The following is a 26,866-nucleotide window of genomic DNA, read 5'->3' on the forward strand; positions in this document are numbered from 1 at the left end:
GATGTACAGGTAACAGACACCAGTCCTGGCTGTGTTCAGTCCTCACTTCCATTTGGACTCCCTCCGAGATTACAGGAAAAAGCACTCCCCTCCTTCCCCACACCCTGCCAGGTGGGGAGCAACATCAAACAGATGGATTTTGAAGTTCACACGCGCTCTTGGCAGGGTCCAGACTTCTGTATTCAGGAGGTATCTTACCATTCTGCACTTGGGCACAGCGAGCCCCAGGCGTCTGGGTGTGCATGTCTGCACAGCCTGCTCCACCCCAGCTGAGAGCCAAAAGCATTTCACCACAAGGCAATTGAACACTTCCTTTCATGCACAGGAAGGAGGTACCTGTTGTAAACCAGCTGCCTTCCCTCCTGCTCCCCTTTGTTAAGGAGTGTACAGTCTGCTTGAATCTCCACTTACAAGTGACTAATATTGGAGGGTTGGTTGGTTGGTTTTTTCCTTGTTTTCCAACTCTCTTCCTTTTGCCTGTATTATCTCTAGTTTTGGGAAATTTTTTGAAGTGCTAGTCCTGTTGCAGTTTGGAAGCTGCTAGGAAGAAAGCTGGTTTTCTCTCCCAGACAGAGTGTAGGTGAGGCTTCTGAGACTTGACCACGGGAAGCTACAAGCCACTGCAGACACCTCACACACTGTGCAACCACCTTCTATGCAAGCAGTAAAGGCGCGGAGCTGCTGATGTTCAAGGCCAGCTTGGCTCATCAAATGAGGGGTAGGAGCAGGCAGTCACTGGTACGTGATCTTCAGCCTGAAGCATTCACCCACTACTCCCTGCTGCGAGTGAATTCCTCCCCACCTCTGGCTGTCACTGCAGCTGGGTAAACCCTGCAGGGCTACTGCCAGGTGACTGTGAGCAGCAATAGCCTCAGCTTTAAGTTGCCTGCACACTGACATGCGGAGTACTAAAAAGGAGCATTCAACTACTTGCCGCTACTCACATTTTCTCAAGCTTCTCTTTACAAAATGCAGTTGCATAGGATTTTTGAAAATACCGTAACAACCTCGGAGCACAAATCACTTCAAAAGATGTGAGGGTCTGGGCTGCTGAACTTCCCAAAAAGCGGGGTTAGGCAGCTTGGAACAAGCGCTAAAATCCTTCATTGTAAAGACAAAAAGAAAAAAAGATCTCACTGAGTTCCAGATCTCCAAATTCCTCTTCTTACTGCCTGTTAGTGAGCCTGCTTAAAAATGTGTCTCGGGCTTGCATGGAAGTCACTGCAAAGCCAAAACCTAAGTCAAAACAGACACATACTCCAAAGCACTGAGTGTCATTTACTTGGCAAACGAGCTGTCCATCTTTTAGCTGTGTGAGTGGGCAGAGGGCAAGCTTTGGAAAAAAATCAGCAAAGATTAATGAGTCTGAAGAAGGTACGGGACAACATACTTTCATTCCTAAAAAAGTTGTAGCATTAGTTATGAAGAACTGGCATCCAGTCAAAATTATGTTCTCACCTGCGATTAAAGAATTTGCTTTAAAAAAGTGTTCAAAAGTAATCCTAAACCTGGCTGACAAAAAAAAAAATAGTTCATTTTGATTCTACATAGAAGAGTTCCTGCCACAACTGGTGAAGGCATGTTCCCCTCTGTTCGTTCTAACGTCACCTCAAGATGGACAGACAGCAGCGGTATTTAGGGGACTCTCTCAATGGCTGTATCCAGACGGAAGGTGGAAGGTTTCAGGAGCTAATGCACCTGGCAGTGGCTTCCTTCAACACGCAAGGGCTCTGCTCCCTGCCAACGGGACACGCCAACTTACAAATCAGTATGTTTCCCTCCTCAGCAGTTTGGATTATCTGGGTAGAGAGAAGTTAGCAAGAAGTCGCTTCCCCTACCTCGTCATCTCTCTACGAGTGAGACAACACTAGAACAAACAAGTGGAGATGTTCGTCTACACACGCCTTCCGGCCTGGCAAGGAAGTGGGAAAGCAGCGTGTAAAAAGTGATACACAAAGGGGTTAACCAGAAACCTGTTGTGCAGCTGGGGCTCCTGCTGCCAGCCGGTTCCGGACCTGGTATCTCTAAAACATTTCACTCCCACTGACCAAACTATAGGTAAAAAGTGAAAGGAAAGACCCAGCAGCCAAGTCATCATTTACCTCTAATGAAATCCTATGCTCCAATTGTGAATTTTTCCATGATGTTGATGCCCTGCCACCTGACTGGTGAATACAATCAGCCCTTTCTCAGGCCCATAATAAGGGAAGAGCTCTCTTTCGTTGTTAGCTTTTCCATCAGACCAGAGCATGGGGTCACGTTTTCTCCCAACAACTGAAGGAAAGACAACTCATCCTTCAGATGACCACCTCCTTAGCACAGATAAGCAGGGGTCTGGCCACCTCTCTTTCTTGGGTCAAGAACTTTGAAATTAATTCCCTGTACCAGCACAGACTATTTTTTTGATGACTGAAACCCAGCAGATTTAGCAATAGTGGAGGTGAGCTAGGATCTTTTAATTAGGAACAAAACATACACATTCAAAGAAGTGCACAGAGGCTGTCTAGAGGTATCTAACGCTTCCTTTCCTCACCCTTCAATTTCAGAGCAGATCTCTCCTACAAGTACTCTTTGGCGGTGGGAGTTTCAGTTAGGAGTATCTGATGGCTCCCTGCAGCAGCCTTACCCTAAAGGCAACACCTGCAAGAGCTTGTAATATTTTGCAGAGATTTGCGCTAACACCCACATAATCGTCTGTCGAATCTCAGCTAATGTCGTCTCTGGCCTCACACTCTAGCACAATCCTGTTTGTCAGGCCGAGCACGCCCCGGTGGCTCCTACCACCTCACCCCACCACCCATTTCCAAACCTACCCCATTCTGCACCAGGGCAAGTGAGTCCTGCACTGGGTTTCTGCAGTTACTGCAGAGGATGGCCTCTAGGCCAGGACAGCTCACCGTGAGCACTACTTGCTGGCACGAGATCCCAGTCCATACCTGACAAAGGACTCAGCATGACATGCAACCTCCAATCTAAACCTTGGGGGTTTGCAAAGACAGCGTCAGGTAGAAAAGACAAGTATAGTTCTCCCTAAAAGATCAGGTCTGCAAGATGCAGACCCTGCTTACCCTTCCCATCTGAACCCCAGCTGAAATAAAGCTTTAACAGAGGCACCAGGTATTGGGTCCCTAAGAGCAAAAAGCTCCCGGAGCCGTGCTACTAACACAGTGCCAGTGATTTGCACAGCGATTCCAGGGATCCAACTGCGCATGCCTTAGGAAGGCAGACTCCCCTTTTCTGATGCTGCATTCACTTGCAGACCATGGGCAGAGCACGGTGTCAATTCTGATCTGTTGCCTTGAAGATTTCCCCATTGACACTGCTTTAACCTAGTAGAGTATCACTTGAGGATCTGCACGTGAAGGAACTGTAGCTCTCTACAGCACTATGCCAAGCAAAGGAGCCCTTCAGGCATAGGCAGTTTCACAGCAATTTGAAAAATCAGGTTAATTAAACAATCAAATATTTAACCAAAACAAAAAATAAAGTATTTCTCTGTGCCCCCCCCCCCCCCCCCCCCAAATAATCCATATCTGAACAAATGATCTTGGTTCAACAGAATATGATGACTGGTCACTGGACTAACACTTTTAGTTCCTAACTTCAAGAAATGACATGTGTCACATTCACCTATCTCTGAATCCACATCCCAGAACACTAGGGACTCACAGCTCTCACAGCTGGGGAGAGAGATACCAACCTTTTGTCTGAGTCCACAGTGAGACCTCTGAAAGCGGGAAGCTGCTTTACCATACTGCTTTATGGTGGATAGGAGAATCCCCGACAACGTTTAACAAGAGATTTCCGAGCATCCAGCAGAATGAATTACAGTTCCGCTAACCACATGTGTCAAGTTCTCCAAAGAAAAAAGTTAATCTTTCCACAGTCCCACCGAGGGGATGACAGCTACTTCTGTAAATACTGCAAGCATCCATGTGTGTCTCTTCAAAAAAGCATTAAGCAGTGCCACAGACCCAAAAGACACCCTTGTGGGGCTGTCCTCAGCAGCAAGGCTTTCTTTCATTTATCAAAGAGACTGTATTCACAGCTGGAAATCTCAGGAGAGCAAAGTCGATGTATTTACTTTTCAACAACTGAGCCCTACAGGAAGGGTAAAGTGTAAACAGGAGAAACAAGGAGAACTGCCTTTAAAGGGCCAGATCTCTGCTGGTTAAAAACATGATTGTTCTTTGTAAATACAGAGGATAAAGCAAAGTTTCCTTCAGGCTGTACAGCCATTATATGGCAAGCCGTGAATGTCTTGTAACTAGCTAGCTAAAAAGCCTTGGCAAGCCGCAGATCACAAACTCTCCAGGTCTTTTGGCACTTAGTGGGTTCTAGTCTTTGTTTCTGGTGCAAACGTATTTTAGTCAGGTGCTCTGAAGGTCATAACATCATGAATAACAAGGGCATCACACAGGAGGCTGCAGTTCCTGCACTTCTACAGGCATTGACACAGCGGGAGCTGCCAGCCATGCCATTAGGAAAAATCCTTACTCCCCTTTCCTGCCAATGTTACATTAGCATCAAAACCTAACCAACCAACTGCAAAAGAAACCAACTTACAGCTCATGCAGCTTCTGACAGAAGCTCCAGCCATCAGGGTTGATGCGGGATATGGAGTTGTTACTGAGGTGAAGCTGGTGCAGAGATGAAAGGCCATAGAGAGAGCCACTGTTTACTTCTGTCAGGCTGTTATACTCCAGGTGGCTGTGGAGAAAAATCAGAAGGAATTGATAGATAAGAAGCACTGGTCAAATGCTGAAGAACTTCCAACAAAGATTAGCATTTCAGACATTCCTATACACCCTTCTAGATAACCCGTGGATAGGTGCATGTGTTGGCACTTCTTGTGCAAGTGAAGGACAGAAATTCAAGGACAACACAAAGGAAATTCCCAGCATGAACTGTGACTGCAGAGGTACGCTCCACTGCAAGTAAACTGGGCTTAAAGCATCACATTCATGTTCGTATTTGCAGAGTTTCAGTTGTGTGACAGCAGTGTCCAGCAATATGCTGCCTTGATCACTTGTGACCTTGCAAACACACTTGATAGCCAACCACATTGGAAGTTTCAAGCATTTCTTTGCAATGACTATTCAATTTGTTCTTTCATATGGAAAGACTACATCACTGCGATAGGCCAGCTTGGTTTCTAGGTATCCCAAGAGGCAGATTAATCAGGTCTGCAACACAGAGTTTCCATCTATCAATCAAAACAAATTTGCAAAAGCCAGATGACCTTTTATTTAAAGACCATTTGAAATGAGATCTTACTGAACGTTCAAATCGTCAGGCTTTCAAAGGAATAACGCCACAGCCTGAAAAACAGGACATTTTTTTTTTAGTCAAACACCTGCTAAAGCAATGAGCTTTAATAAACTGGGGTCAGCTAAACAAAAGCTGCTGTAGCAGAGCAGAGCTCTGTGCATGCAGGACATAGCCCAAGGGCTGGCACAGGTGCCCACAGGTTTGGATGGAAGTCCTTGCCAAAATGCAGAGAAGGACAGGACAGCAGGTGAAGTCTAGGCTGTTTAAGGGAAGACAGCCCATCCTTCCAACTTACAGAACTTGCATCTTGGCTAGACCCCAGAAAGCCCCATCAGTCAATTTGCTTATGTTGTTCCGCTGTAGTTTCAGGACTTCCAAGCTGTCCAGTCCCTGGAATGTCAGGCCTTCAATCAGGCGGATGCGATTCCGGTTCAGCTCCCTGAAATCACCAAGGCCATACAAGTTTATTAAATCCCAGTCCTTTCTCACGAAATCATCTGTGCAGCATACAATGGGGACAGCAATGCCAACAACTCCTCTGTCAACGGTTCCCAGGAGACAGCAGAACCACACCGGAAACTTTCAATCCCAGAGCCAGCCAGGGAAGTCAGCTGGGTATGATCGCTTAAATAAACTCACCCGGGGACAGACTTTCACTATAGAGAAATAACAGAGAGAGTGTAGTAATTCCTCTTCATCCCCCCTCTCTCTGCATTTCTTTTAAGCCATTTATCCTTTTCATCAATTTTCACACTTCATCTTCTCTCAAGCAGAGACACCATTTGAACCAATACAGTTAAACACCAGCATTATTTCCCCTACAACCCATTGTTTGTACAGGACTTGTGATCACCCGGTAAAAATGTGCTCTGAAACAAGCAGGTGCCATAACAACTATAAGCCCAAGAGGAAATTTTATGGCTAAGTTTGAAAAGAAAGCTTTCAGTTCCCCTGACAAATTTCACATTTTTTCCTATTGTAAGAAACTAATAAAGAGTGAAACGAGTTGTTTCCAATAACAAGGCAGTCTTAGTATTTTGTGTATACAAAGATCTCTGACTTGGTTCATTACATTTCTCTTCCCCCCCTGCCCCCTCGGGTCGGGAGGGACTCCTAAATTTTGGGAATACCTTTTTTCTGAATATCAATACAAACATCACCTATATCAAACAGTCGTATGGATTGCTAGACCCAGACATACCAAGTGAAAACCCAGTTCCATAAAGTCAGTGGAAAACTTCATCGACAGAATGTACTAAAGCTGAAGAGAGAGGTTTTGAAAATGGATACCGTTCCACACATACGAGACTAACCTAAGGGCAGTTCCCTATTCAGTGTTTGTGGGGAAGAAAATGGGGGAGGTTACATCATCAGAACTTGTTTTGGAAAATATGAGGAAGCCGCAGAAACTTTTAAACTTACTTTTTAACTGCCTAAAAAAACAACGTTGAACTTGCACCCGAGTGTAATTACAGTCAAGTAAGCAAACTTTGGAGAAGACCCTTGCCTTAGTGCACCTCCTAGGCTATTAGTGAACTATGCTTTGCCAGATGAAGAACTGTACACAAATTCTACAATGAATCAAGTCTGTATAACTTGCAATTCATTCAAGTTTATTTAGAGGGTTAAACAACGAGCTGTAAGATTGTCTTCAAGAGCACCAACTACTCCAACTTTCAGTGAAAACTGTGTTCCTAAACAGACCGAGTTGACCCTTTTCTTTATTGCAGTTTTGCACATGATCTCAGCCAATGGACAGTAACTTCCAACTGAGAGGCAACAGACTTAAGATGCATATGCTACTGCGTCACACTGTTTAATCCCAAATTGCCTATAAATCCTCCATGTGTGTAAGCACAAATGCACACTCATTCCTTAGACACATCTTGGCTTAAGGATCGGTCTCTCGGTCAAGAGGTTGCCATTTAGAGGTGTGAGTTCCAACAGCTTTTGTGGACTTCATGCTAACAGACACGTTAACCTTTTGCCTATCAGATTTGATGGAAAGGCTGCAATGGGCCTCAGGCTGGGCCCAGTTCTCCAACAGCAGCAGAAGGGAACAGCTAAACAATTAGTGCTACTATCTAACACATAAAGCATATTTATAGCTGCAAATGTCTCTGCATCCCCATGCAGCTCCTGCCATATGGACTGCAAGCAGGACACAACAACATGTGCGTTAATTCATCTAGACTGCTGTTTTCTCTGCCCAAACATCACCATGCAATTTAACAACCTTCCGTCATTGCTTTTTTTATTGCCACATAAAGGTGCCTGTGTGGTCTTGAAAAACTAACATGGTAGCTGAGCGCTGTTACTTGCAATAGAAACATCTTCCAAACCTCTCTTGTGCAACAGACACCAGCAGCTTTCAAGGGAATGGATTTGTCTTAGGCTGTCAAGCGCACGAGATGCTGACGCCTGCTGCAGCATCCCTCCCTTCCCACCTCATCAGAAGAATGGCCTGAAAAGCCAACAGTTAGAAGACAAAAAGGAGCCTCTCCCAACATGTTCTACTAGGTGCTGGCAGAGGACTACTGCACTGTGCATTCGAAGTTTTATAGACAGCAGGTGAGGAAGGGTGACATTCGGTGTGTATATCCCTCAGGGACATTTCGTCTCTATAAAGTGTGACTGAGCTTCATTAAGGTGCACATTTCTACTCACAGTTGTATTAGCCTGGGTAGCCTGAACGCCTTGACAGGAAGCTGAGTGATCCTGTTTTTACTCAGACGAAGTGTTAGCAGGGACCGTGACAGACTATCAAAAGCACCAGGCTCCAGGGTGCTGATTCTGTTGCTCCCCAGGTAGCTGCAATAAATCACAGCAAAGAAATGAACAGTTCTGTCACAAACTCCTTTTATCAGCATTTAGGTGGTCTCCAGACAGGCTGGTGAAATTACAAAGGTGGTTTCAGATCAATTGGCTTTCTGGCAGCACAAGGAGCACAGCGCCTTTCCCCAGAGCCATGTCACAAATGTGAAGCACACTTCCCAAGAGCTCCTTGATACCCTCCTACTTCAGCAAGACAACCGGGAGTGGAAGCCAGAAACTGGAGAATATTCCAGCGCAGGATGACTCTATTAATAAATTCCCCATTTTTCCCTCCGCATCTGCCCCAGGGCTCTTTCTTACCTGGACCTTAGTCTTAGCCACAGAGGCTGTTTTCAACAGGACAACAGGCAAATATCAGTCACAACACCACTCTCTTATACCCTCTTACAACCGGGGCAGGCACTTAGGTGCAAACTCTAATGCAAGCAGATTATCTGTCTGCGCCTCTTCAAAGGTATCTAAACCACAGATTATTTTAGATTTCCCTGAACAGCCAAACATCTCTTTTGGGAGGGTGTTACTTTGTTTAACCCTGGTTTTCTTCAAATAACCAAAGAGAGATTTCTGGTCTTAACATTCAGTAGCCACTTCAATGATGAAACTGTCACCCCTCCTCCTCTCTTCTAGAGGTACATGAGCTGACCTGAGAAACAGCAGCATATACACTTCTCACTGGGGAAGAAACACAGGTCTGCTGCAGATTTCTGGCTTCTAGGTTTCCAGCTGTAAAGACACCCACACCTAAAGGATGCAGGACACCTTTTCTCTGTTGCAACATTCCCATGCAACACCATCAGTAATAATCTGCATTCTTTTACACATACATCAGAAACCAAAAAAGACAGGGCTCAAAAAATAACCTGACAGCAGGGATAACATGTTGCTTCCTAATTCTCCTTTGCCCTTAAGATCCTGACAAATAACCCCATAGTTTGTATGTTCGTTCCCCCTCCTTTTTTTAACGAAGGTTTGAGGCCCTTTTCTCTGCTGTGGTAACTCAACAAAAGCTGTTCCCAACAAGAAAAACTCACAGCTCCTTTATGTGAAGTCCCTGTGGAAAGCAGCCGTTTCGGATTTCCGTGATGTCATTGAAACTCAGGTCCAACGTTTCCAGGGTAACGTAGGGATTCAGTTGACTTGCTTCAATGCTGCGGATCCTGTTGTGATGCCTGAAACGGTCAGGAAGAGAAACAGATACAACTTAGTTCTCTTAGAAAAACAGAAAGAATAACTGAGGCCATAGCAGGCCCATGGGCTGGCCCCCGAGTTCGTACCTAGGCTTATGGTGCTTCTTCAACAGCTTGTCTGAGGAGAAACCCACACCAGAGAGACATTCCCTCATCCCATGCTGTTTCTATGGCTAGAGAGACTAGCTCACAGGTATTTGCAAGCTTCCAGACACTTTTCTAATATGGTATAAGACTTCTCCCTTCTGTAGAACTATTTATTCCATTCATCAGCTTTTCTTCCAGTGATTTGGGCTCAGTCGCCTACAAGCCTGCACCTCCAGAATGGATTTATTACATGCAAAGACTGCAGGGCTGGATTTTAATCCCGCAGGCAAGGAGTACTTATCAATGGTTTAAGCAACCTGCCAATGTTTCACACAGAGAACGGGATTTTCAGAGCAGAAAACAGGTAAGTAAATATAATCTCAGCAAAAGTTACAAAACAACGTTTCCTTAATTCCTGAGGGTTCTTCTGAAAACTCCCAAATTCGGACTACATTACGCTGATCTGTAATGCACAGAAACTGTGTAGGAGGGCTGCAAATGTTATTGCAAATGTTTCCTCATCTTTTCCTGCCTTTGCCCTACTGTGCAATTAGGACAACTCTGTAGTGCCAGTGCTCTGCCCAAGCATCGACCGCAGGATCAGGCCCTGTAACCATCACCTGTGTTTGCTGCCTTACCAGTACCAGCCTGAAGGAGTCAATCTAATATTTTTCTTTAGAGAAGGTAATACAAACTCTCCTCAGGTTTTCCACAGCCATCAAACAGTTAAATACTCTACTCCTCATCTGTACTCAACAAGGTCTAACTAAAAATCCCCCCTTGAGTCCTTTCCTCTGACTCCTTCCTGGCCTGAATCAGTCGAGAGAACAGTAATCAATTAAAAAAAATACATGGTGCATTAGTCACAAGTAGAGCACATGCCTGATGTGAATTTAGACCAGTCACTGATATTACTGGCAAGGCTGTGAGGCACTCCAAACAGAGACGCTCACCAGACACTTGAGAACTTGCTGAATAATAAGAGATAGTAGGGAGGCTTCAGACAAGTACTGTGCCTTAATCCAGCCTGCTACCTACTGAGTAACCAAACGAGGATACAGCAGTCAGTGAAAGCACTCTTGAATGCAAACCAGGACATCCCAGCTCTCTTTCCGTTGAAACAAAAAGCTAACAGATGAGCCAACCACAGCCTTCCAGGCACTGAAGCTGATGAGTGTCTAGGAGCCCATCTTCTCCAGCTTCACCCCCATTTCAGGCTCTCCCAGGGGTTCAGACACCCCCCTTGCAAAGAAAAGTCTCCTCCCAAAAGAAATAGCACACGGCAAGGGACCTGCTCCCTGCACTGTGATCCGCTCCTTTACCCTCCCTATTATTAAACCCAGATTGTTTCACCACCACATTTGCTGGTGTCTGTAATAGGAAGAGGGTAAAAACTCCATCTCCAGAACAATACCCTTTCTGGATGCTCACCCTTTAAACAGCCAGCACATGACCCTCGCTTATACTGGGGAAGCATTCGCAGAAATACTGCTCGGGCTTAAGAGTTTAAACGCTACTTAATTTTGGTGCAGGCCCACAAAACATTAACAAACAAATTTTACACTACTGTAGCAGCATGCTGATAATACAATGTTGAACGGTGTCAAGAAAATCAAAGGAAAGTCATAACTTATGTCCCCAAAGTGGTTATTCCATGTGTTACAGGCACACAAGTCTCTACAACCACAAACTGTCTAAGAGACAATGATACAGCTACTATCCAAATGACCAAGATTCTTTTACAGCTAGGAATAAATAATTTTCACATCTGCGTACACAGCAGAACAGAGGTCCAGTGAATTATGCTATAGTGGAAATTCAGGAAAGTACCTCAACACAGACGTAAGTGAAAGCAAAGCCCAAGCACGCTTTCTGGAGCTCTCCTGAAGCAGGGGCTCCGAGTTCATGTCTGATCTCATCTAGGCTGTGATGCTGAGATGAATCTGGCTGTGAATTAACAGGAAATGAAGGCTTGTACAAATGATTGTGGAGAATCTATAAATTACCTAACAATCCCAGGGCAAGGCAACTAAGTCTGCAAGGGACTGAGAGCACTGAGTGGGTTTGGACATGAAGTGCTCTTCAGAAGCCAATGTGGGGATTTTTTTTTTAGTATTAATATTTCTGTGCTTTAATTGCTCAACATACATCCAATCTGCCTGCCTGCCAGATATCCCATCCCAGAAGACAGGCTTTAAGAAGGGAAGAAAAGGACAAGGAAGAACTATTTCATTTGAGCCATGTTCGCAGTTTCCAGGTGACTTCTGTCCATTTGCCTCTTGCTTTTCATGTGCTACAGCTGGCAGATTAGATGGATGCATTATTTCACACAGGAAAAAAACAGGCTCGTTTCTCTCCCTCTCTCCATCTCCTTCAAACATGGGCTGACTCCAAATGTAACTCTCAGCTCTAAACACCATCCCCAGCGCCAGTCCCAGCTGGGGAATGTCAGACAGTTCGCTGCAAAGCGCTGCACCCTCTCAAAGCACTGCACTTCAAACAAAACCAGCCCCGCTGACTTTTCCTATACACAGCATGCAATATGAACGCAACATCGTCCAAACCTTTTACTAGCTTGCTTACATTTTATTTTTCATTCTTTCAGTAAAAGCTGAAATGTGATTTAACCGTTCCTGCTATTATTTCGATCCTTTCGGCTCGCCTGCCTTCCTTCCCAGTCTCTTATCCTAAGAGTGTTTTATAGAAAAAAAGAAAGAAAAAGAAAAAAAAAGCCCAGTGACTTTGCCTCTCCCCTTTAGCAGTGACTGGAAAAAGGCTGGATTTTTCCCAACTAGCTCCTTAGTTTAAGCTTCGTTGGCTTCAAAGGTGACAGATCAGATTTTAGTACCAATTGCCGAAAGCAGGCTTTAAAGCACAAATTAGTGGTGCTTCCACAACCAATTTGACTTCAGGTGTCTTTTCCTCTCCCCACTCCTTAGGTATCACAGCCTAGAAACAGCTTTCCCTGTCTCACTTCAGCCAGTGTTACCTCAAGACTATATGATGACAGGGCTTCGGTGTGAGATTGTGCAATTAGAGCCTGGAGCGGGAGCCAAGTCTCCCAGTTTCTATTCCCAGCTCTGGCACTGACTCATCTGCCTTGGGCAAGTTTCTTAACCCCTCTCTGCCTCTGCTTTACCAATGTGTATGGGAACGGACTAGGATGATGCAGGACTGCCTGCACCGCTAAGAATTTGGAGTGAAAGCAGCTCAAGGGAAAAAGAAATCAGAGGCACTAAGGAGACCATCCAAGCCCATTTGGGTTTGCTTGTGAATATGGGAGGATCTGGCTAAACCAGCTGCATTTCCCAGTTCATACCCAACCTCATTCCCAGAGACACCTCATTTGCAGCTAATGCAGATCTTGAACTGTAACATCTTGGTGCCAAACTAAGGTAACTCCAAGTCAGCAAGAGATTGCTTTCACACTCTGAGCTGCATACATATGGCACTTGTTCAGGAACTGCTTTGCCCTCAGGTCAGCACCAGCTACAGCCTCAAACAGTGAGAGGAGAGCTGGGGGAAGGAACCCTCCAGCCATCGCTGCTTAACCCACCCGCACCCCAGTTTGACACCCTGAGGTAGCGCAGCCCCTTAGCCCTTGCACTTTGCACCGCTCTTGAATAGACCCCTCGGGACTACAGGAGATTTGGATTAACCTCTGCCAGCTCTTTGCTGAACCAAGCCCATCAGGACCACGTCAGGAAGCAAACGCATGCTCTGTGCTCCTCTGGGCTGCTGCAAGACAGAAAAACAAGCAGAACATTCCAGCGAAGCCGAAGCGTGTTTGGGTTTGCTCTAAGTGAGGAGGGAGCCGAAGGGGGTGGCAGGGAAACAACAGGTGGCACAAAGTCAAAAGCTTGCAGCATTTCCAGGAATCTCGGCTTGTATTTTAGAGGTAAAGTTACACTTTAATCCCGGTGGGTTTCCTCGTTTGAAACATCTTTGCGAGTATTTGATAAACAGGCTGTGAAACATTTTCCACCAAACCTAATAGGAGAAGAATTCACCTTCCTCTTTGCAGCAAGTCTGTCCTTTGGAGAACACTAATGAGTTTAATTTAGACCGTGGCTTCAAACTCCTTGTGTGAAATCGATGCAGAGAGCAGCACAAACATGCTCCTTTGTTGCTCGAGCCACATTCACTTCCCCTCAGCAGCTGCCCGTTAGAAAGCTGACAGCGGAAAATCAAAGCAAGCAGCCCCTCAGATGGGAACCTACGAGGGGCTTTGGTGGGACCGATTTAAATACAATCAGCACAAAACCTCCTGGTTTAGACAAAGCTTGAATTAAGGCTGCCTTGGCTGCTGGGAGTCTGCAGAGCAAATGTTTGGTGTGAAGTGAGGCTAAAGGCAGGGAGAAGTCACATGCTTGGCCTTCATGTGGTATCAGCTTACAGATCTGGCTGGGCTGAAGAAAAAAAAAAAAAAAAAAAAAAAGGCAAGCCGTAGTACAGCAAACCTATTAAACCAACACCTGTTATAGGCATCAAAAATAAAATCAAGCTTCAAAAGAGAGGCTCTGCACCTCGGGTAGGTTTCTATTAATATGCCAGCACATTTTTCAAAATTAGCATACAAGGGAGATCACAAGACCAGAAACAGAGAGATTAAGAAGTTCAGGGTTTGGTTAATATTTCCATACTGGGAAAGTATTGAAAAAACTAAGTGCTGGAGCCAGAAAGAATTACGGGGTTTGCTACTGAAGGACAGGCAAGGTTTGGTGTCAGAGACAGGCCATGCAAAGAGAGCGAGATCAAAGGCACCGTAACAGGAGATGGATCATATACACTGTGACTAACCCATGCCTGGAATTACCTGCCCTCCTCCACCTTCTCAACTCAGAGGAGATCTAATACTGATCCTCCTGGAAACACTAAAGAAGATTCAAGACATGGTTTCCTAAACCCTCACCTTAGATGATCTGCCATCTGACTTTAGCCCATCACCCACACAAAAAATAAAATAAAATAAAATCACAGTTTCAGAGCCAAATGCAATGCCCGAGCAATTTTCCCAACATGGATGAAGAGAAACCGACAACCTGGAAGACGCATTCGTGTTTACAACAGCAACAACAGAAATGTTTCTGGTTTTTCTGGTCACCTTATTACAATCAATAACTGAAGGTCTGTCCCAAGCAATTCTTATTAGCGTATGGGAAGAAGGAAAACTGACAATGTCACTGGGACCTGGACATCAGCTTCTACTCAAAGTTCATACAGTTTTCAAATGCAGAACTTCTTACACGTTCTTAACATTTTACTTGTAAATTTCTTTTTTGCTTCCAAAGACTTTTTTTACAGAAAAATTCCTGTTCTGTACTGTAAGTTGTGAAAGATCTGCTTCAGAGCAGTGAAGCTCTCTCTGCACCAGCAGATGAAGCAAACATGCAGGTGACATGCTGGAAATCTGTGGCACATCATCCTCTAGTTCTTCACATGAGACCTTCCCTGAAAAACTGAACTGCCCAAAGTTAACAAGTCCTCATGCTTCCCAATTGCTCCAGGAAAGCCTCGCTAGCTATAGGACACTTTGCACTGTCATGTCAGCCTTGCCAGGATAATCCATGAGGTGCAAACTTTTGTACCATTACAAGAATGTACATTTTTATCCAACACAACATGCACTTATTTGCTTACAGGAACAGCTCTGCTGTCAGTTCAGAGTAAGGCTGCATGGGTTATTGTCCGGGCAGGAAGCAAGGATGCATGCAAGCAGCCCCCACTTTTCTCAGATGCTCTGAATCACTCCTTCCCTGAGGAATCCTGGCGGATTCCCAGGCTGCTGCAGATACAGCTCTGTTTGTTCAGGTGCTGGCTGCACACACAACAAGAGCAGAGCAGTGGCAGGCCAACCAGCCACTGCATTTTAGGGTCAGCCACAAAAAAAAAAAAAAAAAAAAAAAACCAAAAAAAAAACACCACCCAAAAAAACCCCCCCAACACAAAACCCCCCCACACCCAAAACCCAAAACCAAACTACCCAACATACCACCAAAAAAATCCCCTTGCGTAATTTTTACAGGTATCCTAACTTTCTCTGAAAGGTTTACATGCTGTGCCTGAGGCTGTATGTCAGGATCTACCCTCTCCCTAGTACTCCTTCAGAAAAAGATCTTTCTAAGATGCAGCAAACAAAATCTGTGACTATTTTACACTTTTTTCACTTTAAAACATCATATAGAAGTGTAAAGCAAGAACAGACTGACAGAGCTATTCCAACTGTATCAAACTATGGCAGAAAGTCCAAAGACATCTCTCCATCTGCTGTACATTAGCTTCAAAACAGATATATTTCAGGGGGCTTTCATTCATCAGGTCATGTTCTTGCCCTGCGTTGGTGGTTTAGGCTGGACAAGCATGAAGCAAACCACAGCTATACGCAAGCTGGGACAGACAAGAGGTTCAAAAACCAATAGTTTTACTTTTTTTCTTTCTTTTTTTTTTTCCCCCTTTAAGGAGGAGGGGGTGGGAAAAAATGCAACCTTTCATGGAGAAGTGACTGCATCTCTGTTCAAGGTCATGGATGTTTAGAGTCAGAAAGCAGTCTGGGAGCTGAGATCTGCTAATTCATCCCCTTTGGACCTGGGAACTGCAGCCACCTGCAAGTCAAGTCAACGACACTGCAAAGGGCTGTGTTACGAACTCCTTATTCCCACAAGCAAATTATTGCACAAATAGTTCCACTGCAGTCAAAAGGGCTATTCATGTGAGACCAGAGTGACTCAAGGGCTATGTTTTCACTATCTATTAAAGACTATGCAGTGGCCACCCACAGGACCCAACTCATCTGCCTCTCACGTTGATGGACTGCAACCACTGACCCCGGTGCAGGCCAAGTGTGGCCTGAGAGCATCCTCAGGCCCTGGGTACCTAATCATGGGCAGATGTTATCCTCTTGCCAGGCACACCCTCAAAGCTCTTTCATAAGGCAGACACATGGATAAGAGTTAGGCAGAGCTCAAGCGTGCTCTTTGGAAGCTGACTTTCCTAGCAGCTGGACATAAGCAAGGGCCTGGATCTGATGAACATTCATTAAGGGCTTTTGTTGGGTTCAGTATAAACTGCAAAAAGCAAAGCCTTTTTTCTAATGTAACCAAAACCACCACATCTAGTGAGATACATATTCTCTGAGGATATTTGCACTAGCAATGTTTACGTAAACTTTCTGACTTGTTAGATGACCTTATGCTGTGTGTTAGATCCACTGAGGTAAGCGATGTGATTTTTAAAAGCTTTCTCCCTGACTTTGATCAGCATTTATTCTCACTAGGCTTTTTTGACTTGCCACCATATGATTTTGGATATTTTTTGCAATACGCAACTTCCTAGGCCTTTGGCAGTCATTCCATTAACAGAGCAAAATGTGTGGGACAGGCAAGATTAGAAGTTAGTCATCTTTAAAACAGAGGCTGTCTTATCTCTTCAGCAGATTACACAACCTGTTATGACATCAAAGCAAATTAAGATTCATGAAGACAAGCCAGCCTCTGTTATGGCCACAGTCCCCTCATCAGCAACAGGGTGGTTCCAAGAGGACCAGAGTTTCTGCTCTCTTCTGGTTACACTGGATGTTTCATGAAGAATGTGCTCTGCAGAGGCCTTTCAGATGATGTATTCACAAAGAGCACAGATCCATTAAGAAGGCTATGCAAAGCACCTTTCATTGTCTGTCACAGCTTCTCTGTAAGGAGCTTTCCTGACCTTTTATGAACTCAACACCAGAGCACAATCTCATCTCCCTGCATGCAGCTCTACCTCAAGATATCTCCACGATTATCTTCAGTCACAGTGTGCATCCCTCAATGGGATGATGCACCTGCTAGGGTTGGGGCCAGGTATCTTCAGCAGGGACTGTCCAACTTGTAATGCAGTTTGACCGCTTCTCTGGCACAAGGGGGGGAGAAGACCTTTAAGTCACTGAACATAACCCATGCCATTTTGAAACAGCCACTTTGTGAACACTCATAGCTGTGCTAGTCTTTCAGCCCCTTCTTCTCCAGTTCTCAGTCCAAACCACTGCTCTTGTCACTCTCCATCTTCTCACATTCCCTGACCTCAGTCTGGAGCAAGCACTGAGAAAGGCTGCACAGGAGAGGAGAGGCCCTGCTGAGTGCTGAACTCTGCTAAGAAGGAGCAGAATTGTCCTATGGGAATAGAAAGGAGAGAGTCATATAAGGTAAAATGGCAGTTTTCATACAAGAACGCAGGAAACCACATGGCTCTGCACCAGCTCTCTGAATGGGGTCGTAGGGCTCAGCAGAGCGTCTTTGAAGGAAGGGCTACATCAGTACTTGAAAGGAGTCATTCAGTTGCTGGCAGATGACAGTCAGGTCAGTGTTGCTATGTTCTGTATCTTATGTCTTTGGTCCACTACTCTCTTGCTCTGCCACTGGCTTTCCCTCTTGCACTTTTACCTCAAGGGCTTCCTTCTGCTGCTGATACATGCCAGCCAAACTCAATTTTCTATCATAAATTAAGCGCGTAAGCCAGTCCTCGAAGCTAAGAAAGGGCTCAGCTTCGCCCGCACCAGTCTGCTGCTCTGATGAGTTCCTGCTCTCCACAGCACCCAGCACAAGGAGCCACTCCACGTCAGGGCTGCTGCCTCGCCCCCCACACCCTTATCACTGGCCTCAGATGAGTCAGGTTTGTGACAAGGAAGAACAGAAACCAAGAATCAGACCCAGCCCAGATATCAATTTAACTAGCCCAGAGCAGAGGCTGGGGCAACTATCCTGTCCCACTTGCAAGCAGAGACAGCAGCCTCTTTTCATTTTCATTGCAGGGAAGTTTTGTGCTTCTAATCAACAAGGGCAGCATTTTCATTTGAAAGCCAATAGGGTCCAGGATCACAGGGCATGCAGGCACTTTTATCCTTAAACCCTGATGCTGATTTTAGTTTCTCTTTGTGTAATAAATGATCAAAGTAAAGAAGCTCCACCACAGCCTAGTGAGTGCATGTGTTTTGTGGATGGCTTTGTTTTGCTTTTGTCTCTCTGCAGGAGTGAGGAGGAGAAAATACATAAGTGGAGCAGCAATTTAAGTGCAAACCAAATGTAATGGCTCTGCCCATGATGCTATAAGATTAATCCAAACTGTAATTGCAAGCAGACTTCTTGATAGCATGCATTGCTTATGCCTGAAAGCCATGATGTGACACAGGGGCTTTTCCCACCTTTGACAGGAGCACAATGAAAACAGGTGGATTTAACTACACAAGAGCTCTGTGACCCTGATGCTAAGGCAGGTAAATAAAGGACAACGCACTTGAGTATACCTACTCTCCAGACTCTCAAAGTCTCATGGAACTTGTAGCAGAAGTCTCTAAAAGACTTGCTCCTTGAAGAAGGCAGCAGTTAGAGAAACATTTTTGACTGGCCAGTAGAACTTCTGTTAACACTTTAGAGATGTAGATAGGCTGGCTGGTTAGTCTGTTCCAACATGACACACACTTGTGCTCTGTTGAAAGGGCTTATCTGTCTTGTCAGCAAGGTCACCAGAACAGGGATAGCCTCTGGGCAGGCTTCACTGTGAGCTCTGCTCTGCTGAGACTGTTCAGCCTGCAAGAAAGAATGGCTCCTATGTGGAAAAGCCGTGGTCAAGTTAGCAAAGGAAACAGCTCTTAACAAGTCTAGGCACCCTGTTATTAACAAAGCATGCCAAGTAGGAAGGATGGCTTCAGGAAACTGCAGAACAAGGTGTCAAAAGGTCCAGGGAATAGAAAGTTTGAGCTCTGAAGTAGAACTGCTATTGTGCTAAGCCAGGCTGGTGTAAAACACTACCTGTTCAGGCTTCCCTAGAGCAGATCTTGTAAAATCAGCAGTAAGCCTTTACCATCACTCAGCCAATAGGTTCTTCAAGCTTCTTTAATAAGATAATTTAGTTATTAAACTCCTCTTATTTTGAAAAAGATGACAGCTGCCTCAAAAGCATAAACTGCGGGGGGGGGGGGGGGGGGGGAACAAAACCTTCAGTAAGACTACCAAAAGGTGTTCCTTTTCCAGGGCACCTGAAGAATTACAGAAAGTCCAATCCTGTTCCCTGGTTGTTTACACTAATCACCCCTCTGCTCGGCAACTCCTTCCATTATGGACTGGACAGGAAAAACATTTTAAGTCTAAAAACAATCAGCCATTTATAGACTTTTTTTCTTTTGCCATCAACTCTTAATTCTTCCCCTCTCCCCAACTTATTTTTCTCTGTTCAGATCTGACCACTAAAACAGTTGTCTTTTCACTTGTACGCCCCTGCACTCCTGTTTCATTTTCCAGCTGCTGTTGCTATTTTCCCTGATGTGCAATTGAACATTAAATGGTTTGACAGGCAGAACATGTACTCACCTAACCACTTATCCCCAATCAATATTCACATGGAATTCCTGTTAACAAGCAAGAGTTATGCACACACTTGGAAGGGAGGGTGGCTTCTTAAGTGATCACTTCATCTAAAGGTATGACCGATCACTTTCTCATCTACCTCAAGCAGCAATCAGATTTTCCACCCCGCATACCCCAGAAGGGCTGTTTTTGCAAGAGTAAGTTCCTAACATTTGATGTGATCTCTCTTGCTCACCTCTGCAATTAATTGGGGAATTCAACATGGGTAAAAAGTAACAAAAAATCCAGCACATAGCCAGCTTTTATTCAGTTAAAAATAAGCTTTCTAGAGATTATTTGCTAAACTTTTCCAACCTAGACATGGCAGGATCACATTTTAGTGAACACAGTTTACACTAGTGTTTCTTCACCCTGAATTACACACTATTCCTAATGGTGCTAGTGGAAGCAATGATGGAAGCGCTAAGCACTGTACAGAGCAGAAGGTAAATGGCAAAACTGATGTTTTACTCTCTGGGCTTTGAACCACATGGGCAGGATTCATTTTTTAACACCTCTGCTGAAACAGTTTTAGCCTTGTTAGAGGAACTAAAAGACACTGCCTGTTCCCCAGACTTCCAGGATGCTTGAAAGTAAACAAAATGGAAAGATTCTGAAAGTGCTTTATGGCACCATGCTTCGCAAAAAATAAAAATTAAAATTACAATTCTACCCCGACTCCTGTTCTTGCTCCTCACTAGGCATCTATTTGATGCTCTGAGCAAGCACCACCAGTCTAACAACCAGGATAAACTGATGACCAGTAATGAGCACTAACGGGGCAATCTCAGGAGGGAGGAAAGCACAGAAAAAACACAAACACATTCTGATAGTTCCCCGATTTTGTGTGATTTAGTTACAAAACTGAATCAGCCAAGCTTTCAGAGAGAAAAACAGGTAGACAAAAAAAGATAAATTATTTAACTTGCTTTTATTGCAGCTGCAACTCAGCTTTACTCACCCCTGAACAACCTAAATTGCCATTACTAGCAGTTTTTAGGCAGGAAACTCCAGTATGTTAAAAAAACTTTACACTCAGCAAGTTATTTATGTTTGAAATCTGCTCAGCCTGTGAAGACCAACAAAGTAATTGCTTTTGTAGATAGGTGCTTTATTTGCCATATGCCATTAAATGAGACAGTCAATCTACCATAGATATTAATAGCAGCAAGTTTGGACTATTCTAAAGCTCAAATATGAGGCTATTTTTTATATTGACCTTAACAAAAGATCATGTTTGCAAATGACCCTAACAACAAATCTAGACTTGGTCTGCAGAGGGACAGAACCTGGAAACCATCTTGTGCATTGTACATGACACGCACCTGCCCTCGAACAACCCACCAGAAGATGCTTTACCTTCACGAGGTACATCTGCCCTGGGGCAATACCTGCTCTTCCCCAAACAAGAATTTAACTTGGTCTCGGAGCGTGATAAGTATGTGGGACACACACAAAAAAGACAGACACGGTTCCACCATTCCAACTCCTAATCTTGTGCTTTGTCCCGCAAGACCACTTGTGTCCTCTCCTTCCTCCAGAACAAACACTAACCTAGCATGGCCTGCTAAGCAGCACAACGATGTCTGAGCAGACCTAGCCCAGCTCGAAGCAACTCTCTACCCACCGAAGAAGCTGCCACAGCTGCAGAGAACAGTGAACTTCAGTAGTAAATACATAATCAAGTAGCCTCAAAGGGTAAACGGTATTCCATGAGCTGCCACCAACTTTCACTATCTTTTTTCCTCTGGCCAATTTTTACACTGCTCTATACATGCCCAGAATGCTTTCCAATGCTCTTTAGTTGATTCTGATGACTACAGGCTTTACTGCTGTTGCTTTTCTAGAAGAAATGATTACTCATTTCCCTGGAATAGCCTCAGATCCTTTGCCATTTCCATGCGCTCACATTGTATCTGAAAGCTTGAGGACATGCAAATGATTACAACAGTTCCAACGGCCCAAAAGAGAAGTCAAAACAGCACCTCTTCTGGTGCTTGGGAGCACATGATTAATGAGAATTTCCTCCACTGGGAAAGGCTCTTGCAGCCTTTGGCCTCAAAAACTAGCAGACTCTGCACACCAGAGCCTTACTATGAAATCTGAGCAAAACAAACAGGAGAGGTGGGTTTCAGAATATTATGCCTGTACGTTACTTGCATGCTGCTTGCATACTGAACAGCCTGACTGCCAGTATTCCTTCTGTTCACCTTTCTACATCAATATATTCACATCCAAAACCAGAAGCTGGGTAGTGTAGCCTGTAGCATGGACCAAATCCTCAGAGAGCAACTCGCTCTCCAGCTGCTGAGGGGAATTGCTTGAGTAAACACTGGAGAATTGCTCTCTGTAGACATTACACCATATAGGAACTGATGCAAGCAGGAGCTGGGGTGAATCTGCTCCCACTGATGGGCCTACATCTGCATATACCATTTTGCCTTACTTACCGGAGAAAGTTTTCTTTCGAATTACACAGCATGGCAGGCAGTGCAGTTTTCTGAGCTGCGCAAGACACGTCCTGCACACAAGCAGAGCCTGCTGACTTCAACTGGACCCTGCACACGGCTGCATCTGAGTCATCTGGATTTTGTGCTTATGAGTACAAAACCGCTTGCTGTGACCCAGATGGAATTAACAGAGTATTCTCCTTATTTCTAATTGTTAGATCATGCTTTTTTAACTCCAGCAAAGATGACTTGCAGACTAAGCCTCTTGGGGGGTCAAGGCAGTTGTTTTGTTTGCACAGCAATTAGCACAGCAGGATCCCAGGCCACAAATGGCCTCCAAGGCTACATCTATACTATTGTGTTAGCTCAAACCTCAATTCTTCATTTAAGCCCAAACTTCCCAACTATCAACTCCAGCTACACAGAGGTTTATACTCTGGCCTCGTCAGGAACATGAAGTGAGCTCACATCTCAAGTCGAGTCCGCCTCAGGCTTCAGCTCTTGCTCCATGAGCAGCACCAATGCAGCAGTTTTGAGCTCCTTCCTCTTAACTGGGGTCACCCAGAGAAGCTGCCATGGGCAGGAACTTAAGCTGCATTTCTCTTGACACTCTGCCAAGTCTCCAGCATCTTAACTTCAAAAGCAAAGATGAACTGGAGTCATACATCTCAACATCAACATTTCAGTTCCTGGGAAAAGCTTGCAGAAACAAAGGTGTATTTGCTAGATCACACTTGGATCAGCAGAGTACAGCAACTGCTAGCATTGTTTCAGCTAACATCGCAAAAGACGTTTGTCTCAGATGAAAGCGAAACAGCAGCTCAAAGAATCTAATGGACCACGTGGGTCTTTAGAAAGTCTCTGCAAACACCATTTCACAGCACCAGCGAAGCAGTGCAAACAGCACTAAAACAACAGTTGCTTTCCCAAGCCTTCACTAAGAACGCATGAGGCAAAGCACCAGGAGGAGGGATCAATAGTATGATCCCAATTCTGCCACACTGGGGATCTCCCAGACCAGTCAACTCTAATCCCGTAAAAAAGTCTAATGAGATACAATGAAAACTAAAGCCAAAGTCAGACAAGAAACAAGGGTCACTTTAACAACATGACTAGTTTAACCAAAGTTATAATGAAATCCCCAACTTAAGAGGAAAAGCTCTCCAAGAAATCATGCAACTCAAATTGAAACTTTACTTTTGATGCAGAAATGCTGTCTGCAGTCTTTGACCTGTCTTACCCCTGACACCCAGACAGAATACCACAGAGTACCTTCCCTTCCATGAGGGCCACGCTGCCCCAATTGGCATCTGAGCTCACCAGCCCTTTCAAGCTGACCTAGCATGTTCCCTGCCACTCCCAACTTCCAATTCTCCACGTATTTAGTTTTCAAATTTTACATGATATATTTTGCCTGTGGCACAGTAGATCACTTACCCTTCTCCTATTAGCCCTCTCTGTTTAATTACAGTTTAATGTGAATTGATCTTTACATTAATGAGCCTGTAAAGAAGATTGATTTTCTTCAAGAGACTTTTATGCTCAGTTTGGCAGCAGAGCAGTCCTATTGATTTCGTTTTCCCCAGTAAATACACTGCAGAGTGTCACTGCATCCCCTGTGAATCAGCTAATCCTATTTCACACTCTTGCTCCAAAAATCCCTATTCTGACTTCCTTATCTGTGCTTATTCAGAGCAACATCATGGGGCCAAAGCATCTCAAACAGCTTTAACTGTTGCTAACACACAGCTGACTGTCATGGGTCATTATCCCCTTTGTTCCTAAATGGTTGGGGGCTTAAAAGACTTAGAGTGAAAGAAACGAAAGTTATTTTTAAGTGTTTAATCTGTTAACTTCCTTAACTCCTAGCCAGCTGAGGATGTGGCACAGTGTGCTGGGTTTACCATGCTTGCTTCAGAGGTCTGGTTAGCAGGCTCTCTGCTGAGCTCTACAGCTGTGTAACAGCCTGTGCTGGTGTGCCTGCATCACTGGCTGCTGCCTGATTCAGGCTGACCACCTTGGAGTCAGGGCAGAGGACAAGGATCCACCTCTGTCATCCCGTGCAGACATCCCAAAGCCCTCCAGGATGCATTTTACCCATGTGCAGGAAGATGAAGCAGTGGCAGACAGGCCCCAGAGTAAGGGCTGGGCTTGTGCCTGCACAGGGGTTTGTGGGAAACCTGCAGTCACAGACCAAAGCAGAGCTGATTGCAGCTCAGGTCCTCCTTTTACCTGGCACAATAGCAAGGCTCAGAGGCTCTCCCTGCAAGTTACTGAGGAAGCTGCATGTAAACAGGCTCAGTTCTGCTGCAAATAAATGGTTTCTTCCATCACCCCCTTCCCCAGCAGATCAGGTAACACAGTCTTCTCAAGAGCCTACAGAGTTAACACACTTGACTTGCAGCAGAACATTGGGAAGGGAAATCCTCAGCCAAGAGCATGTCAGTGAAAACATCCTGCCATCAACTCCCAAATGTCCAAGTCTAGGAACTGTAGCTAAATTACAAATGCTGTGGGAATTTCAGGCAAGATTCTCCTCTCAGCTACTCCAATGCAATTTCGGAATGAATCCAGATTCAGTCTCTCCCCCTCCCAGCTGAATTTCCTGGCTTTTGTTTGCACTAGCAGATGTTTGCATTTAATGTCTGCCTTTATTTGGTAACCCGTACATAGATTATTTTTCCCTACTGTTCTATTAAAAGCCTTATCAAGTCCCTTATGTTTGCTCTTGTTGAGATGAACAACTTTGGCAGTATTTTCAACATGCAAGGCAAACAAACCGACTCTTCAAGGAATAATTAAATCAAACTAAACTTCACAACAGTATATTAGGGCATAGAATGTTTGATACATATGTTATGCCTGCATCCATCTGCAGCCTGTAACATCCAAAGTTTTGCATAAAGCCTTGAGAATTCTCTCTCCAACAGATTCCCACATGCTTACATATATACATAACTGGCCCATGGTCCACACACATGTGGGGTCAAGCAAGTTCTGGTAATGGAGACAGGTATGGGAAACCCAAAACCAGGGAATGCAAAGCTATCAAGCTCATTTTTAAAAAAAAAAAAAAAAAATCTTTATGGAAAATGTGAGTTTAGCAGTATGGCAGATTTCTTTCTCCCAGCGCCCAGAGGAGAAAAGGTCTCTTCTCCAGTTTAGGAAGAGTAGGAGATGAAGTAACTCATTCAAAAGGGGCTATTTTGAGTGACAAATATACAACCCTTGCTTTTATAATACATTCACAGCCCTTTGGAAATACTTAACCACATGCAATATACAAAACCTACTTCAGAGGTTTGTGAGGTAAACATACTTCACACATTTCTAAACACTGAAAAAAAAGAGAATGTGTTTATTTTTCTTTAGCAGAAAGAATACACTGTAACACTATATGCTTAAACATAAACTAGTTCCTCAGTACACAGTCTTCATTATGAGTATTCACCCTGGGTTTGGTTTGGCAGCGTCCCCAATTATTACTTCACAGATTTGAAGGCCAGAAGAAACCAGTATGACCATATAATCTGATTCCTTACATCACAAAAGACCAAAGAACTTTACCCAACAATCTGCCTATCAAGCCCACTAACCCAGACTTGAACTAAAGGACCATCTTTTAGGAAGCCATCCAATTGATTTAAAGACTCCCAAGAATGGAGAAAGCTTCACTTCCTCAGCAAATCATTCCAATGTGTGTTAGTCAGCAACATTGATTAAAGCAGGTACTTTAAAACATCTTTCAGATTATTTTTACCTCTGATAAAAATTAAAAGGAAATGCAAGGGGGGAAAAAAGTGGCATTCTCTGACACACGCTAAACAAAGAGATCCTTCTTGCAGCGGTATGACAGCAGCATTACAAATCCCACTATCAGAGTTATTTATGTGTAGCAGCTGAGGAAAGCAATACAGATTTCTGGAAAGTGATACTAAGCAGGTCTGTTTAAAATACCGTCCTTTTATCATTTGGCTTTGTACCTTCCCCTTCCTTCTGCACCACTCTGAAATTTCAGAGGAGCTGTAAATCTGCTGCCTTCCACCAGTCATTATTCCTCCTTTCCAAACTGCTTATTTCATTTCAGGAATAAAAAACCCAAAGCTCTAGCAATTTGGTCCTTTGCCAACAGCTAAATTAATAGCAAAAACAACAACAGGGGCTTGTGAAACTCAGATCATTTATAGACTTCGTGAGAAAGAAAAGCCGATTTGGGGGGCCTAAAACTATATCCTGGATGGTAAATTGTATGCAAGCTTTCCACCCATAAATCAGATTTCTGAGTTTTTAACACACTTGAGTTATGCAGCAGCCTGGTAAGCTCAGTTCAAGTGGCAGGCAGATGGCCTCTCATGTCAGGGGATCGTGCCTTAGACAAGGGACCCTGCTCAGAGGGACTTACTGCCCTGCTCTGTGGCCAGCAGCCCCCAGGTCATGCATCCAGACTTCACATGTGGTCACACAAGCAGGGAGAGGCTGCGGCAGGAGGCAGAAATCAAACAAGATGGTTTCACACCAACTGCATGTGACATATCTGACAGGTCCGATAACTGCTGAGACACAAGCCGCCCCTCCACCCAGGAGGTGAAGTGGTTACTTACGCATTTAACAGAGACACTTGCTAGATCCAGCACTGATGATAGCAGAGGAGCACTTCAGC

At 44.5% G+C, this 26,866-nt stretch overlaps 1 protein-coding gene across 1 annotated transcript in view; it reads right to left on the reverse strand.

The window, feature by feature from the left end:
- Positions 1 to 26,866, reverse strand: part of LRIG1 (leucine rich repeats and immunoglobulin like domains 1) — a 94,132-nt gene that overhangs the window by 24,275 nt on the left and 42,991 nt on the right. Inside the window, exons 4-7 of the mRNA XM_055706881.1 lie at positions 9,138 to 9,275; positions 7,939 to 8,082; positions 5,567 to 5,710; positions 4,567 to 4,710 (exon numbers count right to left, since the gene is read on the reverse strand). Coding sequence (XP_055562856.1) covers positions 4,567 to 4,710; positions 5,567 to 5,710; positions 7,939 to 8,082; positions 9,138 to 9,275 — 570 coding nt within the window. The remainder of the gene's footprint in view (positions 1 to 4,566; positions 4,711 to 5,566; positions 5,711 to 7,938; positions 8,083 to 9,137; positions 9,276 to 26,866) is intronic.

This window comes from Falco cherrug, chromosome 4, assembly GCF_023634085.1.
Source record: "Falco cherrug isolate bFalChe1 chromosome 4, bFalChe1.pri, whole genome shotgun sequence".
In the NCBI taxonomy this organism is placed as follows: Eukaryota; Metazoa; Chordata; class Aves; order Falconiformes; family Falconidae; genus Falco; species Falco cherrug.